Consider the following 12,739-nt stretch of genomic DNA (forward strand, 5'->3'; position numbering starts at 1 on the left):
CCGTGGTCCTGGGCCCCGCCCCCGCGGTCCTGGGCCCCGCCTCCGCGGTCCTGGGCTGCCGTGACGGGCAGTGCGGGCACAGAAGCACACAGCAGACTCCCAGGAGCAGGCAGGGATGTGCCTGGTCAAAGCAGACGGCTGCCTCCCGCACCGTCCTCCCCGGGCGGGCAGGCAGAGGGCTGCTGCCAGTAATGGGTGGCTTCCTCAGCCCTGCGATCAGCCCAGGGCTGCTTGGCACCACAGGGCACAGTGCTCACTGCTTCTCTGTTATAAAGTAGCTAAAATGTCCATGTGGCTACCTTTGGCATCGCCAAGACAAAGCACAACCAGGCTGATCTGGAGATATGTTCTCACAGCTTCTTCAGTTGGGAAAGCTGGGAGTGGCCATGGTGTGATGTGGCGTGATGTGACACGGAAGCAGCAAGGAGCCTCTCCGTCACGCAGCACCCAAAGGCGCCCCAGAATGCAACTGTCTTCAGAGGCATGTGCCTATCTATGTACTTCAGGGTATCCTAGTACCTCTGGCGAAGGAGTAGCTCACAGACTGAGTCACTTCCTTCTCCTGCATCTATCAGTTGGTCCTTGGCCGGTAAGCTTGGGCAGCAGCTGGGCATCTGTCCACAGGCTAGCAAGGCTCCCTGCTGGGCTCCAGCTGCGCTGTGGGAGGCAGGAAGTGACGTCCTTTATAGTGCTCGGCATCACCTGTCCATGGCCATTGAGAGTTGATGGGGACACCTGGCTGTCCCAGGGAGGCAGAAAGCTTAAAATGCACTTCAAAACCAACCTACCAACCAATCGATGAATCAGTCAATCAATGAGTCAAGGACACAGGTGGCGTCTCCAGAACCCTAGGCCGTTTTCTGTATAGAGCATATTCCACTTGCCCCAGGAGTGAGCAAGAGAACCTGCAAGCCAGCTGCAGCAAGAACCAGTGCTTCTGCTGTACATGGGGACTGTCTCTAAGCGTGTGTCATAGGCTTCCTGTCGCCTCCCGCTCTCTGCCCAGCTCTCTTCTCCCTTCACCCTCTTCCTCTGCTCCCTCAAAGCCCTTGCTGTTCATGCCCCGGCGCTGAACTCACTCTTCTTTATGTCAACAGCCTCAGCTTTTCCTATGGCTCAATTCCCATAGTTTAATAAAAGCTCCCATGTAGCACCGCGTTCCTTAGAGGAAAGTCTCCTTAATGACAAGGAATGGGGACATATGAATGACACAGAAAGCGGTGACAGAAATATGAATTTCATGGGAAAATTCTGAAGACTTCTGGTTGTTGTTTAATTTGGAAGAAAAATATCTCAAGGCTGCATTTTCGTTCAGACACGTCAACGTACTCCACTGTTAGGACAACTTCACTAAAAAGCATTTTAAGGGCAAACGTTAGGAAAAAAAATCCCATTTAAAAGCTCCAGTTCAGCCTCTTTTGAAAAGCAGGTCTTTGGTTTAGAAATGTCACTGCCTACTAAGTTCTTTGTGGGGGGAAGAAAGAAAATTGAATGTTTTATTTAAACAGGTCATTAACAGTCAATACTTCCTCGAAAAGGTTTGCTCAGGAGGCAGATAAAAGCTTCCAATCACTTAGGATATTGCTGGAGAGGAGCCGGGGGAGGATGTGCTGGTGTGGTCTCGGGCCCTGCTGGGGAAGCTCCCCTCGTCAGCCTGCCGAGGATCACCGGCCTGTTGTGAGCTGCCTGGCAGGCTGCACTCCCAGAGAGAGGCAGAGAGGAGCACAGAGCTCACTGTACGGCAGGTTTGCCCTCGAATTTTCCATTTTAGTACTGGCAAGTGCTTATGAATGAAGATTAACCAATTTTGCATAAAATGCCAAACCACCTCCCCACGGCAGCAGAATGCAAACGAGAGCAAGGAGCAAAGGGCAGCGAAAATAAATGCAGCAGATCTCAGGCGGTGCGAGCTTAGGGAGGACGCAGGGCAAAGCCTTGTTAGCATTCACCATGGCGTGGATTTTCTATTTAATTTGAAATTATTTGATTTCATAGGTCTCTTACAGCCCGAGAATATAAATAAATACCTTTTTCTAAAAGGGACTTGACATTGGCTCCTAGAAAGCTATGCTTTTGATTGCTAGGTTTTAAAGCAAACATGTGTTTCCATAGAGATGCAGGTGACCTGGGCCTGGCACAAGTACCCACTTGTATCAGCAATTCAATTATGCTCACTTCTTTCAAGACGCAGCGATAGAAGCTCAAGTCTCTAAGATGTGCCTTCCCCAGAGACTGCCACAGAAAGGGGTGGTGGCCGGGCTGCATGGAGCAGAGAAGAGGATCAGGAGAGACCCTGGCCCCCGAGTGCACCCTGCGCTCCGGAGTGCGCCCTGCAGGCGGTCCCCGCAGAGCACACCGCTCTGCCCCCAGCCCCAGGAAACCCCACACCTCAGAGGGTCAGACCACAGATCTTCACACCGCTCCACACTCCTCAGAGGGCTGAGGCCCTCCTCGCACACTGCAAATGCTGGAAAGAAGCAGCACACCTCTCCTTTCTTTCTTTCCTTCTCCCATCTCTCCAACTAGCTACAGGAGATCTACAGAGGAGGAGGTGCTCCTCGGCACTATTTGACAAACATTCACTCCATAGCAATGATGGCCAGGCTCCGTGGGGTGCCGGTCGCGGCCAAAGCACGGCCCAGCTCGTGCTGCGCACCCAGCACGCCTCTAAGCGCTTTCCGTGTATCTCCACACATGGATGCACGGCTCTCAGACCCAGCCTGCGGAGCGAGGATTTATGTCCTTTTGTTCTGATCTCACCGAAGAAGACACCAAAGCACAGAGAGGGGACACGCACGTCACACAGCTACTAAGCAGCTGCACCGAGACTGGAACTCAAGCTCCTGGGCTCCGAGCTCCTGGCACCCGAGCAGCTTGCAGGGCTACGATGGAGACAGACTCGTTCACAGACACACAACAGAGCTGGGTGAGAAGCAAGAAGGAGCCTGAGTGTGGACGAAGGACTCAGGCTGGGACTGGCCGGGCTCCAGGGTCTCCTCCAGGGAACACTGGAGGCGGGCTGCAGTTAGAGGAACCTAGAAGATCTCAGGACACACCGCAGCCATCCCCAGGAAGACAGCCTGTGGCTGTGCAGTGTAACTCTGGGCTGGCTGAGAGAAGCCCTGAGTCGACCTGACGGGGGAGCCTGTATGCTTACAGCTCACTCTGGGAGGCCTGCCCTCGGTCCTGGACCAATGCCTGGCTCGGGAGCCCGTCCTCTCTGAGTATATTCCAGCTTGAACAAAACCACAACAGTCCCTCTCATTAAGTCAGAATTCTCGTACAAGCACTTGAAGACTTTCTCAAAATGGCAGAGTAGGCTCTTCCTACCTCCTGCAAATGTCCTGGCCCTGGCTGGTAAGTGTGCAGGATGACTGCTCTGACCGCACTGGCACAGGTGGGAAGAGGCACGGGGAGGGGAGGTCGAGGGGTGGGGCCCGAGCCCGGGGAGAACCCAGCCCTCTGGCCGCCGGCACCTTGGCCCCAGCCCCCATCAGCAACTTCTACTCACTGTGCTCCGGCTCCTGGCATCCCCGCCTGAGACCCTCACGACAGCCCCCAGCAGCTGGCTTCCTCCAGACACCGAGAAGCCCTGCTCCCTGGCTGGCCCTTTATCAACTCTAAGTCCTCTCAGGAGTGACGCAGGTGGAGCCAGGAAGCTGGCTGGGGCAGGATCTGGGTGTGGCTGCATACTCACTGAGCTGCTGGCCTGGGCCTCGCCCGCAGAGACTGAGCTTCCTTCAGCACAGCCTCCAGCTCCGCATCAGGCTGGCGGCGGCCGCTGCTCAGCTCGCTACTCCTCTCCCAGGGAAGGGCAGCTGTGGGACGGGGCTTGACTTCACAGAGTGCCCAAGGCTGGAGACAGCACGGGCACAGCACTGTCACCCCGCAGGTCTGCTGCTGGTGTGACTGCTGCGAGGGGCCCTGCATCTTCAGGCAGCGCCAGCCCTAGCACATGGTCAGTCAGCAACCGCAGCTGGCATAGTGCCCTCAAATGCTCTCCCTGATCTAGGACCTGTTCTTGGGTCTAGACCCACAAGAAAGCGTCTGGTGGTTGACGGCGCAGTCAACACAGAATCTCTGAACCCTGTTCAGGATGAACAACTGTTGGGGTCACGCTGCCCAGGGGAGGAGTGCCACTCTACAGTGAGGGGTGTCCTCACCAGGGGAAGAGCGATGTGAGGGGAGCCACACGTGGGGCCCGGTGGAGAAGGGCCCGGGTTGCCAGCCTCGCTCCACCCGTGCAAGAGAGTCCTGCGTCTACTACCTCTCCGCCACTTTGATCTCTTAGGAGACCAAACACTGGACTGGCACTCAGAAGCCGGGCTTGGTGGTGCATACCTGTATTCCCAGCACTCGGGGGGCTGAGGCAGATGGATCGTTGGGAGTTCGGTAACACCCTGGGCTACAAAGTGAGCGCAAGGCCAGCCTGAACTGCAGAGTGAGACCAAAAGACAAGAAAATAACAGTTGCCGCTGGCAGCCCTCAGGCCAAGGTGTGAATGTTAAATGCCTCTGTGACTGCAGCGGGGAGGAGGCAGGGGTGTCCTCTGCCACTCACACGAGGGTGCCAAGTACGAAATTACACTTGAGGAAGACTGAATCCCAGCTCTGCCTTGTGACCAGGCTTGCGGTCTCAGCAGTCTACTCCCCTCCTCACCTGGGAAACGGGGCTGAGAGCAGCAACTTCCGGGGGGGGGGGCAATGTGACCGCAGTGCGCTCGCACGTGCCCAGTGCTTACAGGAGTGCTTGGCACACAGCAAATGCCACCAGCTTGCTGTGAAAGGGTCTCAACAGTCCCCACAATCCGGTGGCCGGGCTCTGTTGTTCTCACTTTACAGCTAAGTCTGAGGCTGGACAGGTCAGGGTCATGTGCTGAGCCAGGGGTGCAGCCTGGCTAGAAAGGCGGCCCCTGACCCCCGGTGCCTCTGTGGCCACAGCTTCCCTGCTGCTGACTGCCACCCCTGGGGGGCTCCAAGAGGAGGGGCCAGCCGCAGGAGCCGGTGCGAACGTGGAGGCTCCGTCCTGTCCGGCTTGTTCTCCGTTCCTGAACATCTAGCACCAGCAGAAGCAGGCCCCTGGCCGGGGTGCCCCGCCCTCAGGCACGCCAGGCCGAGGTCTCTGCCCCGGCTGCCAGATGCGAACCTTGCTTAGGGACCAAGTTCAGATGACGCGCTTATCTCCAGAGGACAGTAAATAGTGTCACACGGAAAGACAAAGTCCAAGGGAGGTCCCGGAGCTCGTGAAGGGACCATCTGAAGGGTGTTACATCTTCTTCCATATATTCCCATTTCAGGTAATTGTATCAGAGTGGATAAAAGAATTCATATCATTTTAATATCCTTGGAGTTTATTCTAATGCAATCACAGATAATAAAATTCTTCTTAATCATTTTTATGTGTTTGAAATTCTAGAGGTCATCCGTACTATTTAGCAATTTTCTTTCAGTTTACCACAGTAACAAAAATAGACATTTGTCACTTGAAATATGATTAATGGAAGAATTAGTAAATATTTTTAAAGTGCTCTAACTACACAAGACGTTGACAGATTTAACAGAAAGAATCCTTTCCTCTTAAGCAGCCTCCTCCTGACACACTCCAGTTTGCCTTTCTCCTTTCCACAGTATGGAGGACAAAGCCCCCGACAGGCTAAGCGCCCCATGAAGACACACAGAGAAGAGGAATAATGTCTTCTCAACTCACTTCTTCTTTCTTGGTTGCACTGAAGTTTTAAGAATTTTGCTCTCAGTTTTCAGCATCTGCGCTGTTACTGCTTTCGATGCCACCAGCAGAGTCAGCACATCAAGTACCATTCTAGTCACACCATCGTACAGACCCAGGGGACAGGAAGTCGCCCTCCACATGGCCCCCGCCAGGCGCACGTGACCAGCCCCGGCAGCAGGAGCTTCCCAGCACTCTCCACTCCCTGCCTTCCTAGCGCGCAGCCCTGTGCTGCGGATCATCGCCAAGGCAGCAGTTCAGTCTTTTAGTTCCTCTCCGTCATCAAAGCCTATCCTGTCAAAAAAAGAAAGACTGAAGCTTTCCTTTTCAATGGAATATGAAAAACATTCCTCACCCAGCAGACACACGTGACCTTGAGCATCACTTATGCGTGAAACTTCAGCACGGATATGGACGGCGGTGACCCCGCGCGTACTCTGAAAACCTTCTCAAGCCCTGTCGTGCCTACCCATTAGTTTCGAGCATAAAAGGCCAGAGAGCAGGTATCACGTGCTGGCTACTTTGCAGTGTCCTACAGCTCAACTCACACTGGGGGAAGGTCAGAAAGCACCACACGCTTATGAGTCTGTCAGCCTCAGCAATAGGTAGCTTAATCTCTTCCAAATCATTTTTCTAAAGATTGAATGAATCAGAGCAGTTCTTTGTACAGTAGCTCAAACACTGTACATGCCACACAACTAAATGTAATACCAAGTATTATTTCCCATTGGAAGACTTTCTGTTAGTCATCCAATCTACTGTGGAGCAATTGTGAAGTGTAAATGTGTTACATTTTGATCACCTGGTTGATGAAACAGATCCATCTCTCACAGCCCTGATTCCATTTGTCCCCATTCTTGGCAGATTTACAGCTACAAGCAATCAAGTTTGCCTGGGTTTTTACTAATACTAATAATTTCATTACTGAGCTGTGGAACATATCCTTTGAGATGGCATGCTGTGGGCTGACACTGTACATGGAGGGCGGTTATGGGGAGTCCCTAGTGGAGCCAGGCTATTACGGGCAAGGTGTAATGGGAAGTGGAGCTGTCACTACCAAGAGAAACAGGAATGCAACAGAACAACCCCAAGCATTTTGCTCTGACTCTTACTGCTGGAGGGGTGAGGTGGGTTTCACTTCTGTGGCTTTAATCCAACAGAGCTTCAGGGTGGAGGCACCCTTTGTACTGGCCATGACAAGCACATTTCAGGTGAGAGGAAGAGCAAAAGTGAAACCTGCCCGGGAGAAGCAGGGAGGGTGTCAGGAAGCCAGAGAGAGCTCGCCAGCGCCCAGATACCCAGAAGTTTTCCTGGGGCTCCATACACTGTCTCTATTAGTGTTGTGTGCCCAGTAATGAAGTACAATCTTAACCGGGGCTCTTGCAGGGTCCCAGATGCAAGTGGGGAGCACTGGGGGGCAGCAACAGGTAGTGGGGAGAGGGTGCCGGATGACGTGGTCCCAGCTGCGCCCTCATCTCACCTGCAGAGTGGGCCCAGGAAGGCCTAGCTCATCCTTTTCCTCTTTTTCTTAGGGAACGGGAAAGCTCGGTCTCCCTCTCACCCACCCAGTGCTCCCTCTGGGCCCAGCCCAGCACATTGGGTACCTGGTTCTGAATCTACACCTACTCAGTGTTCTGTTATCCCTGAAGAGCTAAACTGAAAAATGGATCATTTTAGAAATAATTTCAATTTGATGCAACTTACCTTGTCCCTGGAGTTTAAAAAAAAAAAATGTGTGTTCATCTGGCTAGCATTGCAGGGTTCCAAAAACAAACAAAAGAAGTTAGAGAGCCGAGTTTCCCTCGGGTCTAAGAGAGCAACTCCGCCTGCAATTAGGGCTGCAGTTGGTCTTGTGTTTACCTGGCTCGGCTCCTTGGCAGATGAAGAACAGCTCATGTGTAACCCGCCCAGCTGTCTTGACCAAGGGACAGCCGGACCCTGAAGAGGTATTCTCATTTTACTAAATGCTCATCTCAAAAATATGAGGAAGTAGTAGAGATGGAAGATGTCTTCAATCATCAACCCACATGCGTGTCTACTCTAAGTGACCAACCACCATCCGGACGTTAGCCCATCAGGGCTTTCCTGTCTCACTCCAAGCTTTAAGCGGTACTGGCTTCACAGCCTGAGACCATTCTAGATGCTTTGTGGAGAGCTCACGACCGTCAGGGCTAAGGAAAGACAGTCACACAGAAGATGCAGAATTAGTCAGTGTTTAAGAGGAGCTAGGACCATGCTGTGTGAAGGGACAAGGTGGATTAGGCAAAGCACACCCCCTCTTCAGCCCTCAGGACGATGAGCAAGGCCTCTAGCATCTGGCAGCTTCGCACAATGCTCCTTTGCCCCACTGTCCTGCGTTTCTGGGCATGGAACCGCTAGAGACCATGTAGAACCAGGGGCACCGCATTGGACGGTCACCCAGCGTCCACTTGAGGGGCCTTCTCAGGCTGTGAAGCCAGTACCGCTTAAAGCTTGGAGTGAGACAGGAAAGCCCGTTAGGTCCGGATGGTGGTTGGTCACTTAGAGTAGACACGCATGTGGGTTGATGTTTGAAGACATCTTCCATCTCTACTACTTCCTCATATTTTTGAGATGAGCATTTAGTAAAATGAGAATACCTCTTCAGGGTCCGGCTGTCCCTTGGTCAAGACAGCTGGGCGGGTTACACATGAGCTGTTCTTCATCTGCCAAGGAGCCGAGCCAGGTAAACACAAGACCAACTGCAGCCCTAATTGCAGGCGGAGTTGCTCTCTTAGACCCGAGGGAAACTCGGCTCTCTGGCTTTTGTTTTTTGAACCCTGCAATGCTAACCAGATCAGAGCATGCATTTTTGAGAAACTAAGTGTAAGAGTTTCTACTTGGCTCAATTACTTTGCTTCAGTACTTTGATTTGCTGTAAGTCTGTTGGAGTTCTTTTGGGTACCAAATCTGTAACTTTCTGCTTTAGCTGTCTGCTTCAGTCTGGGCTTCCACTGAGTGAAGGTGTCATTCGTACCACTTGTGCTGCCACTCAGGCAGCCTGGGCCTGGGTGCGCTCGGCCCTCAGGGTGCCTTGAGCTCGGTGCTGCAGCTCGGCCCCTCCACAGCGAGGGCATCAGCACAGGGCTGCTGCGGACGTTAGGGAAGCTGAAGCTCACAGGGCAAGAGAGCAGCACGTGGGCGCAGTACAAGTGGTCGCTCCCATCATTCTCTTCGCACCCACCACCACTGCATCCTGGTGAGGAGAATGGAATAAACAGAAGCGGGTGCCTACACCAGTCACCCTCTGTGACCACGTCAGCCCCCTCCAGCACTCTGGTCTTGGTCGGGGCAGCTAGCTGAGGACCAGCGTGACTGCCCTGTCCTTTAGCTCACTTGGCGCCATCAGATCCACGATGGGGTCCCGAGATGGCGCGCAGACCGCCTGATGGCATTCATGGCCCGCACATTTCCTGTCTTCTGCATTCCTGCTGCTCCAGTTTACAAGAAAAGCACTTAGTCCTACTGAACTTCTTCGGCCCTCAGGATTATTGCCTCCTTTACTGAGGGTTCTGTTTTCAAAATAAACCCGAAACCTGTGCAGGAATTTTAGGTCTTCCCCTCTGTGGCTCTCCGGGCCTCTCTCAGAAGTCTGCTGCAGATCAGAGCCAGGTGTGTGGGCTGAGGGCCGAGGCCAGGCCACAGAACCGGACCCCGTTTCCACCCCTGAGCCTCCTGCTCCCTTCCACCCATGCTGCGTAGGAAGCAGAGTGCTTGCGTGAACGCAGGGAGCAGGAGGGACGGACGGTCCTGTTTTCCCCATCAAGGTCTTGGGCCTTTCTTCTTTTCTCAACAAAAGTAAAAGAAACTCTTGCCCTTTACTCCCATGCCCCTTTTAGGGTAGATAAGTTAAGTCCTGGTTTCTTCAAGTTTTGGTGATGAAAACTTTTTTATTTTCCTAGGCTACTTTAAATATCAAGGCAGGCAACTGAAAAATCAGATCCAATAGTCAAAGTACTACATTATTTATAAACCATATTCACATCACCCACCAATTAAGAATCACTGATCTGAATGATTAAAACAGTCAGATTCATATTATTGTTTGTCACTAACATGATTAGTAACTTTTGAGATGTGTACTTTAATTTACATATCCATATTCCTCATAGATAGCTAAAATTTTAATTCATTCTTAATACTAGCACTGACAAATATAAGCATGACTTTCTTAATTTCTTTAACCTATTTTCTGCAAAGTAATTTAGGGAATCCATAACCAAACACAAACGTTGTCACCAAAATGAACTGTCACAATTTATTTTCAATATGAAATAAAGATATATCCCTACTTTCTTGAAAAGTATCTGCTTTCCTTAAGGCTTCTGTACCATCTGCTTGAGTCCTTGAACAGTCTCCTGCTGGCAGTGCTCTGAGTTCAGAACAACCTGTCCACAGAGAAGCCCCAGACCTCTGTCTCTGCTGCCGAGCCAGGTGCTGCTGACAGGCATCTGGGCACACAGGTCACTGCCACCGAGCCGGGCTTGGGCTGGGCGGAGACAGTGGGTCCAAAATCCCCGCGGTTGTTACGTAAGCCGCAGGCCGGGCAGGCGGTGGAGACAAAGGCAGGGACAGAGAAGCAAGTGCAACTGAATGCTACTCAGTTTGTCAGCTAGACGAACGCTGTCTGCCCAAAGATAAAAGAAATTCTCACTCGGCAAGAAATGTTCAATTACATGTAGACAGTTTTATCTGCAGTGTGCTTACTTAGAATACTAGCGTTCATACTGCTCAGCATCATCTTCAGAGACACCAAGACTCTGTAGTAAGGCAGGCTGGCTTTGTGGGACACTCTGGACTCTCAGCTGTTCAGAGGGCTGCAGAAAGAGGGTCGCCCGAGCCCAGGAGCTGGAAAACCCCTCTGAAGCGAAACAGAACAAAATACCCCAAGAGTTTGCAATAAGATAAAAAATAATTTTGAAAATGTTTACTTATTGAGTCTTGAATCAAAATGAGCAAATTTGAGGAAAAATTAACTGCATCTGTGCAGATTCTCAGTAAACCAGCACTCTGGTTTATTACATACTCTACATGAATGAAGCCTCTAGGTGTTTCTACCAGCGAGAAGGACGTGGTACGATGCTGGTCCTACGGCAGTGAGCTTTGGGAGCACGCAAGCACCAGCCTCCAAAGGCAGACACTGTGAGCTCCATGTGTGGCTCTCCGTGGATCCCTCCATCCTGGGACTGACTGGGGGATGTCCGGAGAGCAGTGGGGCTACCCACAGCTGACACTCACGTTTTTACTGCTGGGTGCCATGTTCATGGCTAATTGGCAATATTAAGCGTTTTGTTTTTTTTCTTATTTGATACTACTATTCCTCATATATTAGCTTACTTAATTGCCTTTATCTGACAATTCAGCTTCTCAGGACAGTGAAAGATTCCATTAGCTACCAGTGGTAAAAACAGACATGAAAAACAAACAAAAAAGTAAGTAAAGTTTATTATATTCTTAGGCTCCAAAGCCTCCTCTTAGATGCGCCAATCAGTTAACGAATGAAGAGACGATCCCACAGGAAACAGACCCTGGGTCAAGGACTGCAGCACTACTCAGCAGTTGGCCCACTCTTGGCCGGCCACAGAGTGTGAGTGAAGGAGTCAACCCCGGGAGGAAACGAGGCCCGTGGCAAGGCTCCCGCGTCACCACTTACAAGGTGTGACTGTTGATTTACAGCCGATCCCAGTGTTTCCATGTTTGGAAAGGACCCCCTCAAGGGAGTTCCAGCTACACACAGAGAACACAAGCCCGTGGAAGCCCTGGGTGGTGAGTTCAGGTCACTAGAACACGTGGAGTTGGAGGCGGGTGGGGGCAAATGACTAAGGTTAACTGGACCGAGAAGCTGCCAGGTGGACGGTAGAGCTGAGCTGGTCCTCAGCCAGGGAGACGAGAGGGCACGGCAAAAAAAAAAGGAAAAAGGCAAGGCAGAAAAGCACGATCAAGGAAAGTGACACCGGAAGAGACAGGCCTCAGGTATCCACACTAAAATTCTGTTGGCCCAAGTCTGTCCCTGGAGGGCACAGCCAGCCTGAGTTCACAGGGGCAACGCTCGGAGTCTGAAGGCAGAAACCAGGCTTTGGAGCACGGCCGCAGGGAGAGGTCCGGCTCTGCACCAGCCAGGCAGCAGAGAGGCTGCTGTCCCAGAGGGCCGTACGGCTGCCCGGGCTCCTTGCCTACACGCACACTGACAGGATCGCCTCTCCTCGGCCGGGAGTGCGAATCTGCCCTTCCCCCCAGCAGATGCAAGTGACGCTGTCTGTTTCAGACAGATGTGAGGATTACAAGATAACATGCAAACCCACTCAGCGCTAGCATTTAGGTAGTGGGACTACAACCCCCTTGGTTTCTTCTCCTAGGGTAGTGTCAAAGCTGTACAAAGCTGACCGGCAGAAGACAGACAGAAAACGCCACGGCCTTCACTCCCCTTGCGGAGGCCTACTCAGACGACCAGAAGCGAGTCGACGCGTGTCAGACTGCACGGCTTCCCCTTTTCAGAAAGACTGTCTTAGTCACAAAACAAAACAATTCTAAGTGAAAAGAAAACAGTGCGCTGGGCTTGCTTTTCCGCCAGCCAGGCCTTGGCTCAGAACTCGCTGCTCCGGAAGGCAGGCCCCCTTCTGCTCATGGCAGGCCTGCGGTGGGGCCTGCACCTCCCTTCTGGGGCGCCCCTAGCTTCTCCACACCCCAAGTCTCACCTGTCCTATCAAGGCCAAAGGGGGTGAAAGCTGAAGGAGAATGGCTCAGAAGCAGCCAGTGAGGGGGGCCACCGAAGGCACTAGAGGCCATTCCCACGATGTGGCCAGGGAGAAATGACATATCTGGGGGACGAAATGTAAAAGCCACACACAGTGAGAAGACACAGGGAGACCACAAGACCAGAGCGAGACTACCATCCCGACACAACCGAAGCGCCCCAGGAGCAGCCTGAGTGTGGGCGTGTGCACTGGGTGTGCAGCCCCGCCCGGCCTCAGCCATCACACGCTCCCTGGGAGAGGCT

The 12,739-nt window shown here is 52.5% G+C and overlaps 1 protein-coding gene across 5 annotated transcripts in view; it reads right to left on the reverse strand.

Annotated features, from left to right (window-relative positions):
• The window catches only part of Spats2l (spermatogenesis associated serine rich 2 like), a 123,628-nt gene that overhangs the window by 79,885 nt on the left and 31,004 nt on the right, over window positions 1-12,739 (reverse strand). The window contains exon 1 of one of the 5 annotated variants that reach the window (XM_012514127.2): window positions 3,512-3,600. The exons of the other annotated variants lie outside the window; for them this stretch is intronic. Coding sequence (XP_012369581.2) covers window positions 3,512-3,531 — 20 coding nt within the window. The 5' untranslated portion in view covers window positions 3,532-3,600. Of the gene's footprint in view, window positions 1-3,511; window positions 3,601-12,739 lie in introns of those variants that run through there. 5 annotated transcript variants of the gene reach the window in all.

The sequence above is a fragment of the Octodon degus genome, unplaced genomic scaffold (genome assembly GCF_000260255.1).
Source record: "Octodon degus isolate 3935 unplaced genomic scaffold, OctDeg1.0 scaffold00025, whole genome shotgun sequence".
In the NCBI taxonomy this organism is placed as follows: Eukaryota; Metazoa; Chordata; class Mammalia; order Rodentia; family Octodontidae; genus Octodon; species Octodon degus.